This window comes from Lepisosteus oculatus, chromosome 3 (assembly GCF_040954835.1).
Source record: "Lepisosteus oculatus isolate fLepOcu1 chromosome 3, fLepOcu1.hap2, whole genome shotgun sequence".
NCBI lineage: Eukaryota > Metazoa > Chordata > Actinopteri > Semionotiformes > Lepisosteidae > Lepisosteus > Lepisosteus oculatus.
Window position 1 is genome coordinate 65,402,261 of NC_090698.1, and position 18,342 is coordinate 65,420,602.

The window sequence follows — 18,342 nt, forward strand, 5'->3', positions numbered from 1 at the left end:
GAAACAGAGTTCTAACATTTGGCTTAATTTCATTTCTGCTAAAAAAAAACTTCCAAGTGTCCAATAAACTCAGTGTTACCACTATTACCACTAAATTCTAAAGACAAAACTAAGTCCTTTCATTTTTACTATAAAACATTAAAATAGTAATTCATTAAGTCCTTCAGAGCTGAGTAAGTTTTTTATTTGGTTTGGGACTTATGTAAAATGACAAAGTACGCAAAAAGGCAGACTGATAAAGTAGCAAAGCAGACTGATAAACTACTTTCCGCCTATGACTAGAAGATACTGGTCACTTAATATCAACAAGAAAATCAAGGCATAACACCCTTAAAAGGCTATTGTCCGATCTCCTTAGCATGATCTCCTTTATACATCCTTAGAACGTATTATTTTTGTGTTTTTGCTCCTATTTTATTATTGTGTATTGAAATAAAAAAATGATAAAGACTACCAGATGATTATTATAATTAATCACCTTTGTAAACTATTTTTTCATGTGTAGTGAGACTTTTTCATAAGATGCATAAAGGGCCAAAACCATTGTATAAGACACCCTCAAGCAGAAAATTAACTATGAAATTTTAATAAGCAAGTCTGAGAAAATTAACATTTATTGTGTTTCTTATTACCTGAAAGAGTAATACAGTTAAAAATAAATAAAGCGGAAGAAAGTAAATGAATGTAAGGTAATATAAAGACTAAATACAGTTGTAGACTCTTTTAATATACTTTTCTTCCATCTAAAAACGAAGGGGTTGCTGGGCTGCTAACCAGTAATATTTCTTAAGATGTAGGTGTTACTTTCCTTAACAATGTTTCAGGTTAACTGGCAAAAACAAACAGGAAAGTCTGAGACATTAAGAATAATAATTATTATAATAATTGCTTACACTTTCTGGACACTCGCACTGGATGATGTGACGGCAGCCATAGTGTGTCAGAACGCTCCTACACATCAGCTAAAACTCAATCTCCACATCTTCCCCTATCACCTGTGCTTTTGAAATTAAGAAACTGCATGGAATGTTTTCAAATATTTGGAAAGAACCAAAAAGATGATCCCATCCCACCAGTCAAAGTATCCTCCACAGCACAACTAATACATGCAGTACCCCAAACAGCATGCTGGAGTTACTGTTTATATGTAAACACACTGTATAATGCATGATTATTAAACACAATTTCCACTGGTGATGAACAATAACAATAATGGTGGCACATCGTTGGAATAATTACAAACCTAAAGGCCCGTCTTGGATTTTGTTAGTGGAAGTCAGTTGTTGACTATGTCGTTCCTTAAGTCCAATCTTTCAAAAGCCAGTACATTTTGGAAGCATCGCCACAAAAGGAGGTGAAAGCCACCTGTTTCTGGCTCTACTACCTTCACCAAAAAAATGTACTGTACTAGGGATTGGTTTAGAAAATCATAACTAGTCAGGTGTCCAGAGAAACAAAAACATTACCCACAGAGATAAACAGCCTTTCCTCTTTCAAGAATGGCAAGCCTGCAGCTGGCCATTTACAGCCCAGTAGCTAAAAGGAAGTAAATAACCGAAGCATGACTTATTTGTGAATAGCACGTCTGTGGCATACAGTACCGATCGAAAGATGGCTCACTTTTATACCACTGCTGCGAGTGAGGCTGAACATGGAAATGTCATCACAAATGGGAACATCGCAGTAATATGCAATCCCTTAACCCTCATGTCCCCAGTACACCCCAGTACCTAGTTTAAATTGCTACTGTAAATGAGAGCCGACTCTGCGCCTCAAGGTAATGTGCGCAAAACACGTATTTGTTTTTGTTTTGATTCACCAACCGGATTTTAGTAACCGATGCTATGCACAAGGTTCTTACAGGATGTATTGCATTTCCTTGGTTTGCACTTGCAATCAAAAATGTACAATCCAGTGCCAATAGAGAAAGAAAAAACTGCAACACAGAGGTCATTATTTTCAATGCTAAAATACACTGAATAGGAAAGATAATTAGCAGCTATAATATTATATGATACTAGAATATAGGTCATATATAGACAATAGAGTTTAGTTTTCAAATTCAAAGAGCTTTTTTTGGCATGACCGATGAATTACAGTGGTGCCAAACTAATGATTACTTGGTTGTCAAGGTCTAAGCAGGGTTTTTCTGTTGTTGAAAATGTAATTGGAATTACAGAGTGTCCCAGAAATTGGTATTTTTAGTTTGGCCAAATGAATAAAAAGGGGCTAAAATGGAACAAAAAGCTAAAAGACTCTCCATGAGCAAGAATCTGACAACCTGTCATCAGTGAATCACTAGAATTAAAAACTCATCATGCTGTGCTTTTTCTTTTACTGATAAATATCTGATCTTAATATCAGAGATAAACCTACGATATTGAGCATAATATTTCTAAAAGAAATATCCAAATATCTTGCACATAATTCCTTAAGAAATGTATTGCTTTCTTCATGCCTGCTGCCCCCTCCATCACATGACCTCAGGCCATGAATTAAGATGTACCTGGAGAGAGCAGACAGGCAACAAACGACCAAAGCATCTTTATACAAGCAGACTGAAGCTTGATGAATAAAAAAAAATATTTCAGCTTTAAGAACTGTGCGTCATGGACTATGTATAAGGCTGAAAATAGGTCTTAGACTATAATACATCAGAATTTATACAGAACAGGCATGAATACTGAAGATCTCAATATTGTAACACCAGCTATTTATTTTAATAATTATACCTTCACAGGAAATTAACTTGGAACTGATTAGTAAATACTGTATATGGATGTTCAGCTCATAAGGTGAGATTATGTGTAGTATCTAGGGTTCAGAGACCAGTGTCTAGGCACATCCTGGGTAAGACTGTGCCATTACAAGAATTACCGAATACCCTAGGACAGCATCTGAAACCTAGTGTAAGCCATGTATGACATATACACAGCTTGCATCACTTCTTCTAGTGGTCATATACATGTTGCTAGCTTGAGATTTTCACAGTAGACTCCCCGTTGATGATGAATGCTAAATCAACTTTAGACAACCTACAGTAGCCTATGTCTGTTCATAAGATGCCAGAGTATCTCCCAAACATGACACTCATTTTCTCCAATAATAACCACAACAAATGCATGTTACATTTCTTTTGATGCTCTAGATATATATATACACACACAAACATATACAGTAACACCACAAATATTTGAGAAAAGCATCAAAAGGTTTTTAACCACAATGATGAATTATCCAACGCTGAACAATCAACCAGTTTCAGCAGATTATGAGAATTTATATCATTCCTGTATGAAATGCTGCATTTTGTCACTTTCTTCCATCCCTCTTCTCATGAATATAAAAATAACAAAAAGGCTGATAAGGCTCCTGAATTTGCCAATACATCATTTATATTTGCACGACAAAATGTTACCTAGTCTCTGGCTTAACACCCCTACACTCGGGATGTGACTGGCTAGCATATTAGAAAGTTGAAATAGCTAGGGTATTTGAGGTTCATCTATCCACCATTATGGGAGATTAGGAGTGCTATCAATTGGCAGGAAGCAATAGTGTCTAGAGCCCCTGATGGATTGTTTCCTGTCACCTGTGAGATTGCTTCCTGATTGCAGTTATACTGAAACACTTCAGAAATACAACAGAGTCGGCTGGTATTCAGGACTAGGCTGAATGTCCCCAGGACTTCACATGTATTTTCCCCTATTAGCCACAGTCAGGATGAAGTGAAAGCATGTAGACAAGAACATTTACAAGAAAAAGCACAAGAGGCGCACCGAGGTCCGCTTTAAGAGAACACTACCGTTTCTGTGACACCATTGTGTCACTTCATGACACAGGGTGTGCAAGATGGAACCGGCTTGCTGTTGGTGATGGTATTCTCACTACACAGTGGAAAGACAGAAATATTGCCAGATATGGCTTGCTGTCAGTCATTACAGATCACTTCTTTCTGCTTCAGCCTGGTATTAAAATCAATGCACTGGGCAGCACGATCATCCAATCAAGAATGTGCCCATACCTTAAAATGTTATCAGTCAACTTTGCCTGCAGACTTTGGCAACTGCTTTACAGATTCAATAGAGAGACATCCCTGTCAATGAGATATTACTGCTGCACTTTCTACATCTTAAAGGTGTCAGTCTAATGTTAAGATATGGACGCAAATACAGTGCCTTGCGAAAGTATTCGGCCCCCTTGAACTTTGCAACCTTTTGCCACATTTCAGGCTTCAAACATAAAGATATAAATTTTTTATTTTATGTGAAGAATCACCAACAAGTGGGACACAATTGTGAAGTGGAACGAAATCTATTGGATTTTTGAAACTTTTTTAACTAATAAAAAAATGAAAAGTGGGGCGTGCAAAATTATTCGGCCCCCTTGCGTTAATACTTTGTAGAGCCACCTTTTGCTGCGATTACAGCTGCAAGTCGCTTGGGGTATGTCTCTATCAGTTTTGCACATCGAGAGACTGAAATTCTTGCCCATTCTTCCTTGCAAAACAGCTCGAGCTCAGTGAGGTTGGATGGAGAGCGTTTGTGAACAGCAGTTTTCAGCTTTTTCCACAGATTCTCGATTGGATTCAGGTCTGGACTTTGACTTGGCCATTCAAACACCTGGATACGTTTATTTGTGAACCATTCCTTTGTAGATTTTGCTGTATGTTTGGGATCATTGTCTTGTTGGAAGATAAATCTCCGTCCCAGTTTCAGGTCTTTTGCAGACTCCAACAGGTTTTCATCCAGAATGGTCCTGTATTTGGCTGCATCCATCTTCCCCTCAATTTTAACCATCTTCCCTGTCCCTGCTGAAGAAAAGCAGGCCCAAACCATGATGCTGCCACCACCATGTTTGACAGTGGGGATGGTGTGTTGAGGGTGATGAGCTGTGTTGCTTTTACGCCAAACATATCGTTTTGCATTGTGGCCAAAAAGTTCGATTTTGGTTTCATCTGACCAGAGCACCTTCTTCCACATGTTTGGGGTGTCTCCCAGGTGGCTTGTGGCAAACTTTAGACGAGACTTTTTATGGATATCTTTGAGAAATGGCTTTCTTCTTGCCACTCTTCCATAAAGGCCAGATTTGTGCAGTGTAAGACTGATTGTTGTCCTATGGACAGACTCTCCCACCTCAGCTGTAGTTCTCTGCAGTTCATCCAGAGTGATCATGGGCCTCTTGGCTGCATCTCTGATCAGTCTTCTCCTTGTCTGAGCTGAAAGTTTAGAGGGACGGCCAGGTCTTGGTAGATTTGCAGTGGTCTGATACTCCTTCCATTTCAAGATGATCGCTTGCACAGTGCTCCTTGGGATGTTTGAAGCTTGGGAAATCTTTTTGTATCCAAATCCGGCTTTAAACTTCTCCACAACAGTATTACGGACCTGCCTGGTGTGTTCCTTGGTCTTCATGATGCTCTCTGCGCTTTCAACAGAACCTTGAGACTATCACAGAGCAGGTACATTTATACAGAGACTTGATTACACACAGGTGGATTCTATTTATCACCATCAGTCATTTAGGACAACATTGGATCATTCAGAGATCCTCGCTGAACTTCTGGAGTGAGTTTGCTGCACTGAAAGTAAAGGGGCCGAATAATTTTGCACGCCCCACTTTTCATTTTTTTATTAGTTAAAAAAGTTTCAAAAATCCAATAGATTTCGTTCCACTTCACAATTGTGTCCCACTTGTTGGTGATTCTTCACATAAAATAAAAAATTTATATCTTTATGTTTGAAGCCTGAAATGTGGCAAAAGGTTGAAAAGTTCAAGGGGGCCGAATACTTTCGCAAGGCACTGTATATTTGCTAAAATATAGCAAAAGGGCAAGGTTAGGCTCATAGCCAATATCAGCTTCACAAAGTTTGTGACTTTTGATTGTTGACAGTGATTAAATCAAGCTTTTGGTTGTAGCAACAAAGTCAACTGAACTGACTTCTTCAGAATCAGCTGTGAAACAGGGGTTTAGAACAAGCTACCCCAGCAATGTTGCTGAAGCTGATACTCTCGCTTCCTTCATAAAACATCTAGACAAGAATCCCAGATAAATTTACTACAAGCAGCTATTTAGCCCTTCTTATGTTCTTGACTACAATAACACTAGTAGGTAAAATAATGTCAATCTTGGATTCTGACTTCAAGGATTAAATCAAAGAGCACTATAATCCTCTACTATCCACCTTTAGCCCTCTAAGGCACATGTATGCCCAGCAGGTGTCCAATCCAGTAATTCTTTAATTAGACATCTCTATTATCAAAACCCAGAGACTGAGATTCCTGTTTTAAACAAAAGTGAATTTGTAGCTCATAGGCAACTACAAAGCCAGTGAGCACATAATAAAGGCTCACTTTGTACAGCAGCCTGTAAAACGTCTCTTTGGTTAAAAACATGGTGCTCTCTGAAACCAAGAGTAATCTTGCCATGCGAGCAGTGAGACTAATGGTCCAGGGGGTGATTGTATACTACACAGTACCTTGGTTTGACTGAGGTTATCATTGCGTAGCCTCTGCTTGTTCTTCTGTAGCTTGCTGGGCATCATCTTGCCAGTGCGGAAATCAAAGCAGCCGAGGTCGACTGTGTTCCCCAGGTACCGAGACAGTTGGGGCTTGCTCCTGAACTTCTTGCCAGTAGGACTGGAATAAAAACACAAGCAGGTGTGTCAACACCCTCAGGGCCAGGACGAGTACCAGCATCTGGAGTGATAACATAGACTCTCAGTACAGCGGCTAACATCTACGGCCAAAAGCACGAGAGAGATTCTTTGACCCATGATAACCAAGTGCTTTCTTTTAAAGGTTAAATATTAATCTAGCGGACAGTCATTTACAGAAAAGGGGGAAAATCACAGAAGACCCTAAAAAAGAAACGTCAAGTGCGGGAAATGAGAATAATTGATATTTTGGGGTATATGAACACTTCACACCAGCAATTCAGAAAAGATAAAAAATATCTAGTTCATTATTTCCCTTTGTCATAGTTATGAACACCCTTTTCTGTTAAAAGACCATGCTGTTACTGCTAAATTGCTATGCAACAATATTCTGTCTGTTTAAAAAGAACAACACAACTTTCAGGCTTTCAGAATAGCCTAAAACTGACACACTTCCCCAGTTACACACGTAAAAGGGTTAAAAAAAAACTCTGACCTACTAATACAACAAATTTGTAATGGTTTAAAGGTGAACTTGTTTCTAGCGTTGTTTAAACATCAATACATACAAAGGCAAAAGGTGGTTTTACAGACAAAAAAATGGAGGATTTTAGGTCTCCAAACTGACTAAATGTATGGTATGCATAGCACCACAGAAACATCACAGGAGCAAGGGATTAAAAGCAAAATAGATTTTGCCTCCTTAAACTGCACTAGACAAAAACAGCATTTACAAATAAATGTTCAGTTTAGCTTCTGAAAGTTCCCCCGGTGAATGAAGATAGCAATGGTTGACACCTGCATAACTGAAAGGAACGTGTGAAAAATTAAATTAAAAAAACACAAAAAGTGGCTTGTTAGTATAGTTGACAATCTCAAAAGCTGCATCTTGCCCACTGAGCTATTTTGCACCAGAATTCTTCAACAACAACAACAAAAAAAAACATGTGGACACTTTGAGAAAAAGAGAAAAACGTACCATATAAAAAATATGGAGCATGAATTAATCATTTTTTTCCTTTATCTTACATACTTTTCTAAAATGAAACAAGCTGATGAAAAACATCAAGATTTTACTACTACTACTTTACTAGTATTTGATATAGTGTGTTACTCTACAGCCATACACAAAGCTTCTTACAAGGGGAAGCCAATGGACCAAAGATACCAGACTTCTATTGAATAGCCCATGACTTGTCTACTAGAGATCAGCACTATTTCAAGAAGGCCTGCATGTTAAAAAAATTGTAAAACAAAAATATTAAGCTTTGTGGGTTTTAAGAGGGATTCTCTGATTTTACTGAAGTGACTGATATCTGTCCAAACCATAGAAATATGTGCTATGGGACTGTATTTCATAGGAAATCCTAAAAAATGATCCTAGCTAAAATCAAGAGAAATGAGCTGTAAACTATACTGTAATATGGCATAATCCAAGCTAATTCAAATCAGAATTGCATTAGTCAATCATACTCTAAGGAGTGGGCTAAAAACAATGTAATTATGCACATGGTCAGCACTGACATTGTATGTCTTGTACAACAATATCACACAGAGAACGAGTTGCAGCTCATTGAAACATGGACAATACAGCTCTAGGACATCCCCTCTTCTTTAATTAATACGTCTTTAGTGTTTCATCTGTCAGACTTCTAAACCAAGAACAGCATTCTTTTTACTTTTTGCAGTTAACACTGACAATTATTCTAACACCTTCCTATAGCTCAAAAAGTTCAAAGTGTAGGATGTTTTTACACTGTAAAAATTTGCTTAAATGGTCTGAAAAGTGGGCGTTTATTCCAGTATATTAAAGAGAACTGTCCAAAAGTTTTTTTTTTTCGAAGAAGGGAAAAGCTAATGCTCTTCCAAAAATGCAAATCATACATACATCCTCTGCAGGCAATGAATTTTACTGACCAACAGAAGCACTGAAATGAATGTACAAAAAACTTCAAAAGGATGTTGGCCAGTGTGGTGTCTGCCCATGACTCAGCACACAATGCAGAAAGAGCGTGATGTTTCATAGCCATTGGTTAGCTGACTCAAAAATGAAAAAACTGACTAGGCTCACAAAAAGCCTTTTGACATGGCCATCTTCAACTGAGTAGTCAGTTGCACAGCGAAACTACCTTCTGAAAACTTTAAATGACAGCCACAACTACCTCTACATCAAACCTCAGCTAAATCAATTGCACTAGTTCAGAGAGTGCATGTAAGCCAGTATGTCTTTTTCTTTTTACAGTACATCTGTGGACACCCTAGAAGAGAATGAGGGCTAAACCAGATACAGTCTGTACCTCCAAAGAACCAGCACAAGATTTCAAGTGTCTGAAGCCCCCATGTTTCTCTCCACTTCACTTCTAAGAGACTAAAGGGAGTCAAAACTCTGGTTTTGAAGGATTCAATGCTTTGAGATTTTGTTCCACCGTGACCTCTTATCCATGTATTAGAAAACTATGTTTCTCAATTGACCATTTTTTCCTGGTCTTTAACCACTGATTGATCTAAAGTGTATAGGATCAGATATTATGCAATATATCAGTACCTTAGCACATTTTCTAAATTTTAAAATATGCATATTAAATTACTTAACAGATTCCGATTACAGGAACAAAAATTATTTTTCTTCATTTTCCCCAGTTGGCAAAAGTTCGCACCACATTTGTTTGATCTGGAAAAGTGCTTATAATAACCAGGATTAAATTTAACAAAGATCCACATATCCACTATCCTATGGTCCCATCTAGGATGCACAGGGAGCAAGGGAGGACTCAGTGCACATTGATTGCTCACCCTCTGGATAAGATACCAATCCATCGCAGGGCCATCAAGACAAAAGGAGAAATTTGGATGAGCTTGTCATATTTACACAGTTCCTGCATATTTTACAGAGGTGGGACAAAACCAGAAAAGGCCAGTAAAAACACAAGGAGAATATCCTAAAGCCGAACCAACATACAACCAAGAATGAAGCCCAGGACCCTGGAGTCACCAGACCACTGTGCTGCAAATTTTACTTAACGCTTCAAAATTAATTTTTAGGTGGAATTACATTTGTGCTATTTTTATGTATTCAGAAAAGCAAAAGGTTATCACTCTTTAAGCCACAGTTTAGAATATTATATTATTTATAGAATATTATTTAGAATATATGGGGCGGAGCGGTGGCTCTGTGGCTAAGGATCTGAGCCTGTGACTGGAAGGTTGCCGGTTCAAATCCTGTGGCCGGCAGAGGAATCCTACTCTGTTGGGCCCCAGAGCAAGGCCCTTAACCCTAACTGCTCCAGGGGCGCCGTACAATGGCAGACCCTGCGCTCTGACCCCAAGCGTCTCTCCCTGTCTGTGTGTCTGTGTCTCCATGGAGAAAAGCTGGGGTATGCAAAAACACAATTCCTAATGCAAGAAATTGTACAGGGCTAATAAAGAAACATTATAAATTATGCATTATAGAGTATAGTTTGATTTTGATTAAGCATTCCGGAAACAAGCTAATTCGGTTCATTGGGGAGATGTTATCCCTTCAAACAAAGAATCATTTTTTCAAGAAAAGATGTTCTGCAACTGTTTAGGATTAAACACAAAATTATAACAAAATCAGAAAAAGAAAGTCTTAAAGGGCACTTTTTCTGACCACAGCTAGCAGCAATAATCTTATCCCTCAGGCACCATGTGTATAAATTAAAACGAAACGGAAAGGCTGAAAGGAGATGCACTTCTTGACAATTCTTTGTGCGTGGTATAAAAAGACAGTTTCGTGCGCTAAAATGGGATTTCTCAGTAGTTACTCTGTACCCAGAGTGAAATCATGTTATGCTGTGCTCTCCTCAGGGAGACACGTTTCATAAGGAACTGAAAACCAAGTGCGTCCTCTTTTGCAGTTCCAGTAAGCCAGCAGGCTCTGCTGGTGTGAAGTCAGAGAAGGCGCGACGAAAGGGCGTGGGCTTGATGAGACCTGTGGTTTCGGAAGGGGGGGGGGGAGGGGGGGGCGGAGAGCGCTGCTCATTCGTCAGCATGCGAGACATTAACCCCCTCACCACTGCACAGACAGAAAGACCTCCACTTACTCGCAGCAGGAGAACGACTGTCTTGTATCACTGGTTTCTTAATTATTCATTTGTCCCCCATTTAAGCTTGAAGCCCCTGGTACAGTACCACAGAGTGTGCGGTCACAGAGACATAGGAAGACATGGTTGACCCTGTGTCTATCACAATAGCTTAACAGCACAGGCAAGCTATAGATTGTTCAAAGTCATCAGGACAGTTTTTCTCCACTTAAAAGTCTGCTTCTCTCGGATACAGCTGTCAGGTTTACGGTTTTATTTTCTTATCATGCAAAGCTCGCTATGACTCAGAAGGAGTGCCAGAAGTGGCTGTTTAATGACATCACCACACCTTAGAAAACAAAACGTCAGTATTAAGGACACGAGAAAAAGCATAAAAAAGAAAACCTATTTCAAATGGAATGATGCACAGAACACATTCCGACAGCCACCTTCTGGGAAATTCTATTTCCTAAAGCAGTGTGTCTGTTTTTATCTTAAGCACGTTGGCAACTAGCAAACTTAACACGTGGGTTTAGGCCAATTGTGCTAAAAACATTTGTTTAATTAAATTCAGGTTCATAAGATATGAAAAACTAATGATATTAGTTAATGATAGTGATCTATATATTAGTTCTGACATGCTCACTGAACAATTTCACATATCCTAAAAAGCAAATAATTAAAGCATAAGCACTGACCTGAGACCTTCAACCTACAAGTACAGCTAAGATTGTTTTATAGTATAAAAACATCAATTACATCAATTTCCCTTCAGGATCAATAAAGTCTTATCTCTATCTATCTAGTGTACAATCTGTTGTGGGACTAGGGGACTACTTCCACAGTCTGAAACTCTTAGTCAACATCATCCATTTTAATATATGTTTAGTAAAACTGCACATCCATACATATAGCAAACATTTGATATCACAAAGTTGAGTTGCGACATGATTTACCTGGCCTTGTTTCCAAATGCTCATTAACAGTTAGGCTTTTTAGCTATTAAGGAACAAGTAATAGGTTTATTCCATGCTGAAAAAAAGAAGAAAGAAAACGCAATGTTTCAGCCGTGGGGCCTTCATACTCCTGAACAGTATTCAGAGGACTACCGGTGAATATTGATCTTATTAATCCTGGCAAATGTCACATTGTCACCCTCCACCTCCCCACCATTAACACCTATATAGAACAAACCTGTGCCCTCCAACTGAAATTTAATTTGCATTTGAAGTCTAGGACACCAAAACCCCATATGAATAGGAGTTTTTAAATGCAGGCGGCTTTCAAATTGCTGGTGTGGGTGTCGATGTTGCAGGCAGAACAATCCCAAAGCAATTACAGGGTGCCAAGCATGCAGGGGGAGGAGAACCTGACTCACAACCTGATTCATGACTTTAAAATCCCAGTGGCTGTCTGAAGAAAAAACACTGCTTTGACTCAGCAAATGAGAACAAACAATATCCTTTACCCCTCGCTTCCCTTCCAGGCAAAAGCGAATGCTCTGTCTTTCAAGGAAAAGCCAAGTCCAGCCACCACCCCCAATGGCTAGGACTAACCAAGTTTACAGGAAAGACTGTGATTAAGGCAGAGAGGATTTCCAACAGAATGTTCATACTTCGGTCGGAATCTTGAGTGAAAGATCATTCAACGTATTTATTTTATTCCAAAATGAGATTCTTTTTAAAGCCCTTAAGTATTACAATAAAGAGGTGTCAAAAAGGACACTTTTCACAGCACTCTCTGCTCCATGTAAATCTAGTACCAGAGCATATAATCTAAAAACAACAGCTAATTTTTTCAATTTTGCTACTACTAGCATACTGCTATAAATGTAAGGAATTACTATTATTAAAAAGCATGCAAGAGGGGGTGAAATAGGCTCCTCTTATGTGTAATATTTTGTGTGTTCTTCAAATAATGTGCTGATATGCAAGATAACAAAGATTTATCGCACACATACACTCCAACCATAAACCAATATAAGTATAATTAAACTTCCAATTAATTTAAGGGGAACAAAGCAGGGTTTAGCTTAAATCAAAACCATTTGCTCAGTCTGCCTGTCCCAGCAGGAGTCCAGTTTTCCACTGGTTAGAGACAGAAAACTCTGGAAAACAGAACACTGCCATCAAGCCCCACATTTGAAATCTGGGATTTAGCCTGTGCCTCAGTGTCTAACTAGGCTATACAGGGTACTTGAGCACATACTATTGAAGTCAGTATAAGGAAAAAGAACATCTGTATTTAAGAATTTGAGGGATAAAAGTAGATGTATCCTAAAGCGAGGCTTCAAAAATTCCCACATCTAGCCAGTGACCATGTATGATAACCAAGACTTGAAAAGGACAAGAACTGCATTCTTTTAATGTAATAAACATACACTGCCTTGTAACAGGAGATGTGCAGGGAAATGTCATACCAGAATCCATTAAAAATATTTTACACAACGCTAGTACCAATGGATCGTCCTCCTGCTGAGTTTGCAGCACACAAGTCACCAACTAAAATGGAACAAGTTCCATTAAAACAGAACCCTTTTGCCCCATCTGGCCTTGAAGTGATATGACAAATAAAGCATAACCGAAAGCAGCAGCTCTCTTTCAGTACAACATGGGATCCCGTTTCCCAAAGAAGTCTTTTAGGCAATTGATTCCAAAATATAGTGTATTTGGGTTGTATAAGGAAGTAACATTGGGGACCTATGAGAAAAGACTCAGTGCAAAGCAGCTCTGCATGTACATACGAGTTCACCATTTTGACCTGGAACACTTGCAGTCAGATTCAGTCACACTGATGAGTCATGTCACGGAAGCAGACGACCAGCCTTTGGAAAGCCAGGGTGGTCATTTTGAATTCACGCAAATGGCGTGTTGATGAAGCAGACGTTTTCCACAGTCTCCAGCGGAAAGCACATGCATCACTTTGAAACGGAAGGAACGGCCTTGGATCGGTTACAGCAAGTGGATAAAAAACAAGGAGAAACCAGCCAGGAAATGGGCTTGTCCAGCTTAATCTGATCCGCAGTGTGAAAAGTCAACGTCATGTGGTCAGAGATTCCCAGCCTAGCCTGGCCTCCTGTTATTTACAATAGTTCCCAAAAGAAATGGGGGAAAGTACTGGCACAGGATCATTTTACAGGGCTTCCCCATAGGAGCACCTTAAACAAACTAAGCACCCCTCCCCCGTATCTAATCATAGTTTTGTTCGGGGTGGGGGACTAAATAACTAACCTTAAAACTACAGGAGATATCAAATATGAGTGCCTCAAAACTGTCCTTTAAAAGATTTTTTTCAAATCTGACAACAGATGAGGAAATAAATTGGTCTGCAATTAAGACGTGCAACAGAGTCTCCCGGTATTTTGTGGTCATTTCGGACAAAATTGGAAACAAGCTAGATGAACACATTCTTCAGGAACAGGATTCCACTTAACACCCTGGTGGTATCGCATCTGATTTTATTCAACTGCCATCGCCAACATTCTGGCATAATCAAAGCACAATCCTGCAGTCTTGAGAATGCAAATGTCTGAAGAACTGAGTAATGAGTAAACTGTGGCTTTAAAAGCCCCTTGAACATTTATCTGGGAAACACCACTGCCAAAGCACTGAAGTACTATATAGGTGAAATTAGAAATGTGTTTCAAATCCTTTCTTGTTTTGTCATGAAAGCAGCACAAAACAGCAAGCTGAACACAGGATGTGAACAGACACCAAAAATACACACCAGTGAGTCTGCACCTCAGCCTAGCCCTCACTATCACACAGATCTGCACATAACAGCACTTCCCGCATTCTGTGAACTTGGTATTTGAATAATAATGAAAGCAATTTTCACAGAGCTGAAAGCACAGCCCACTGTCCCAGGGCAAGGGCACCGACGACAGAGAGAACGACAATCACAGTCAAAAACATAAGCGCCTGGCATTCAAACAATAGAAGGTGGGCTTTCGGTTTTCTTAAAAGACACTTCAAAGAAGACCCTTTCTCTACAATGAAGACCTAAAATGAAACTGAGAGCTAATTCAAGGCTATTTCACCCCAGACTGATCTGGGTTTAAATGGAAATATTGATATATGAAACCGTTAGACAGTCAAAAAGAAAGTTTTGCTTATTTTCCAGCCTGGCGATTAAAAAATAAAAATTAAGAGCTTAAAGAATTATTCACTCTTTTTCACTGGATATTCCGAAACATGGATTTGCATACTTTAGAGTTTGGTACTACAGGTGAATAGTTTTGTAAATAAAAGTAATTTCGTCAAAAAGGCCACTAAGTGTCTACTGCATGAACAAAATGATGTTAAAATGAGCAATGCACCCCAAATGACATCACACCCTAAAGATTTCTTAATATGGAACACACACAAATACGCAAGATTTAAAAACAAAACCTTAAATGTCTTAACACCTGCTTAAGAGCACACCTGGAATGTGACGCATATCAGCCTGCCTGAAAAAAAAACGAATCTCTGGACCACAACATTACAGAAATTTTCAAGTAAATATAACAATACAAAACAGTTAACCAAATGGAAAAAATATATATTTTCCTGTGTCCTGTGGTTTGTTTTTAAATTATGAAAAGTGCTAACCACAAGGACAAATATTTTCGTCACTACATGCTACAAAGTTTTCCCTTGTATTTGATTCCATAGATAATCATGTCGCAAAAGTCTCAAATGATTTCTTAGATGATTTACAAATATGGACTTTGGCTTAGAGAACTCATAAATGGGAATGATCATTGATCAGGAGTATACAATTTGCAAAGGCTCATCGTCAATATTATTAATTTGCTTTACAACTATTACTGTTAAACTTAAAAGCTAGTATATCTTCCAACGAGAGAAAAGTTTACATTCATACTTTAGAGCAGAAGAATAATTTACAGTTATGTAGAAAGGCTACTTTATAACTGTGAAAAAAATAATTTCTAGTGTGGAAGAAAAACCTCTTTGTTTAGCATGCCACTCTGTTTTATAGCCAGATCTGGTGTATTATACCCAGCTGGATAAATGGGTGCAGAGGTAAATTGCTTTGGATAAAAGAGTCAGTCAAATAAAAAATGTAACTGCAAATTAAAAATGCCTATTAAGGCCTTGAGCTAACAAAGTTTATCATCAACGGGATTATACTCCACAGAACTGTAGGACGGTAAAACTTACATTATCGGCAAAACGCTATTCAAATTTTCAACACCTTCAACTGCGGACTGCTAAAGTGTTAATCACATCTGGGTCCTAAATATTGTGTTCCTCAAGTAGAACACAAGCAATCCTTGAACTGTGTATTTTAGTCTTAAAATGCAATTCAAGATAAAGTTTTATTTAAAAAAAAGCTAGTACCAAAACAAGAAAAACAGCCCCAATTTAAAATACACACCTTCTAAAGTAACTCCAATGATGAATATGGCATAACTGGAAGGACAGAACAGAGTAACAGTACATTAAGAAACATTTAAAAGTTCTGAGACCAGTTCCAAGACAATTTTATTCAGTTAAAATTGTCTTACATTTGTCTAACAGTGTTAGAAACACTCATATCCAAAATATTAACAATAGCTTGGTTAAATTATTTTAGAGGCCTGTTCTCTCTGCTCTTTTAAAATTGTGTACCATCATCTATTTTATGTTGTCAATTTAATTCAAAAAGTTCAAAATCTTAATGCTATTTCAAATGTTCGGAAATCATAACTATCTCATAAAGAACAATTCTATTGAGGTTTTCTATGAAACAATTAGAATAAAGATAAAACCTATATCCTGAATGCATGTGAGCACTTTGATTTCAGCTTCAGTCAAGAGCACATCATACGAAATAGTCTGTGCCCCTTAAGCGTCATCTAATTTATTTCAGACAGCACTGGATGCATCATATAATTTAAAATAGTGGTACTCAGAATAAAAACTAACATTAAGACCAACTCCACCTTGTGCTGCTTTGAAAATAATTCTTTACAATTATATCATCTTAACTCGGAGCATGGCAGATGTGAAGTCCACTGACCTGCAGAGTGCACTCCCACTTTTTTTATTGAATATATCTAGCATGATATAAGGTGTATTGCTAAATGCATGAGATTTTAAAACACAGCATTACTGAAGTGTGATAATGTTTACATGTCTGCCAGACAGTGTCAAGTTAGGAACAAATCAAAGTTTACCAGGAATACTGTACAAGAAAATAGATGAGCAACCAAAGACACTGGGCTGTCCAAATCGACTCTTGTAAGACAACCTATTTGGTCTCATGTTCTGCGGAGTGGCAAAGTACAGCTGGACAGTTGAAAACTCACTTTTTAAGGTGATGAAAAGGGGGCAGAGGCACAAAAGCCATCACTTCAACAACAGGCAAATAATGGTGAACACAGGGCCTCTTAACTACTTTTAATTGAGAATTTTGGGCAAGCATATTATGTAAGGACAGAAAGGCTGTCAACCTTCTGCTTAAGAGACTGGGCTACCAGGCTACCAAGCGAACGTCTGTGTATATAAATTGAAAGCCTGTCATAAAGTAACCAAAAGCACACGATAGTGAGGTGTACTGTCAGGAAGCCAAGAGAACACGCATATGTCTATTCAATAACAGTACACAAGATACATTTAAAAAGTTACTTCGTGGCAAATAAGAATTGTATGTGTATACGTATGTTACGCTTCCCCTCCCCATCACCTTCCTCCAAGAACAGTTAACCCAGCATAAACGTTTGACCGAGCAATCCTTCAGCCACTGTCCAAAGCACAGAGTTAAGCCTCTTAGTTACAGTAATAGCAGAAGAGCGGAGTTCCAGGAATACTTCGTTTTCTGTACAGGGGCAACAAGGTTGCAGCTGCTGACGATAAGCCAAAGTTGTTACGTAGCTAAATAAGACAGCAGCAACCTCATCCACTTCAGCACAGTTTATGAAGTTCGCGGGACACCGGCGAGCCCGTAAATGTGAGATAATGAATACGTCCTGCACTGTATGGGGTGGTTGGCAGTAAAGACAGTAAATCGTGTTATTTTAAAACTGAAGCAGGCGTCTGCGGTACATCCAGTCACGTAAGGGAAGGACCGAGAACACTAGCTGGGTTCGGTGACACTTGGGGCTGTACAGCTTCAGCGTTTTCTCTTTTATCTCCGAGTCTGACATTAAGAGAAATAAGATGCCCCAAAGTTAAAAATGAGGGAACTCGTCTACCTGGGCACGGCTAATGCCACTGGCAGATTTACCTGTAGTAGTAGACATCGCTCTTGCCAGCGCTAAGCCCCGACTTCCGGATCACTTCTTCTTTCTTCCAACCCGGTGGCAGAGCCGGGCAGTCCATCCTCTTCCTCTCCATGATCATTTAGTACACTTAAAAAGGGTATCACCCAAGCCAGCGCTTGTTAAAACAGGAGAGAGTTGGCGACACAACTCCGACGGAACACGGGGCGCGGAAAAAACATGCGAAGAGTGAAATGAAAGTTACAAAAAACCGAAACAGCCTAACTTCTGAAACGTTGACCTCCCACGAATTACGCCCAGGGTTCCTGTCTGGCTTGCCCTAGGTATTGTAACTCCCGATTAGCAAGCACTCTCAGCAGAGGCACCTCCAGCGCTCAGCGGCGTGACGCTCTGAAATTTCAGCACTTCCCACAGACTCACAGCGCCTGGCAACCGCACT

At 38.9% G+C, this 18,342-nt stretch overlaps 1 protein-coding gene across 4 annotated transcripts in view; it reads right to left on the reverse strand.

Annotated features, from left to right (window-relative positions):
• Positions 1 to 18,278, reverse strand: part of mbd2 (methyl-CpG binding domain protein 2) — a 56,101-nt gene extending 37,823 nt beyond the window's left edge. For all 4 annotated transcript variants that reach the window (XR_001480382.2, XR_001480383.2, XM_015363543.2 and 1 more), the window contains exons 1-2: positions 17,909 to 18,278; positions 6,477 to 6,636 (exon numbers count right to left, since the gene is read on the reverse strand). Coding sequence is in view for 2 of the 4 variants with exons in the window: in XM_015363543.2 (XP_015219029.1) it covers positions 6,477 to 6,636; positions 17,909 to 18,024 (276 nt within the window). In the remaining 2 variants the exon portion in view is untranslated. The remainder of the gene's footprint in view (positions 1 to 6,476; positions 6,637 to 17,908) is intronic.
• Positions 18,279 to 18,342: the final 64 nt, after the last annotated feature.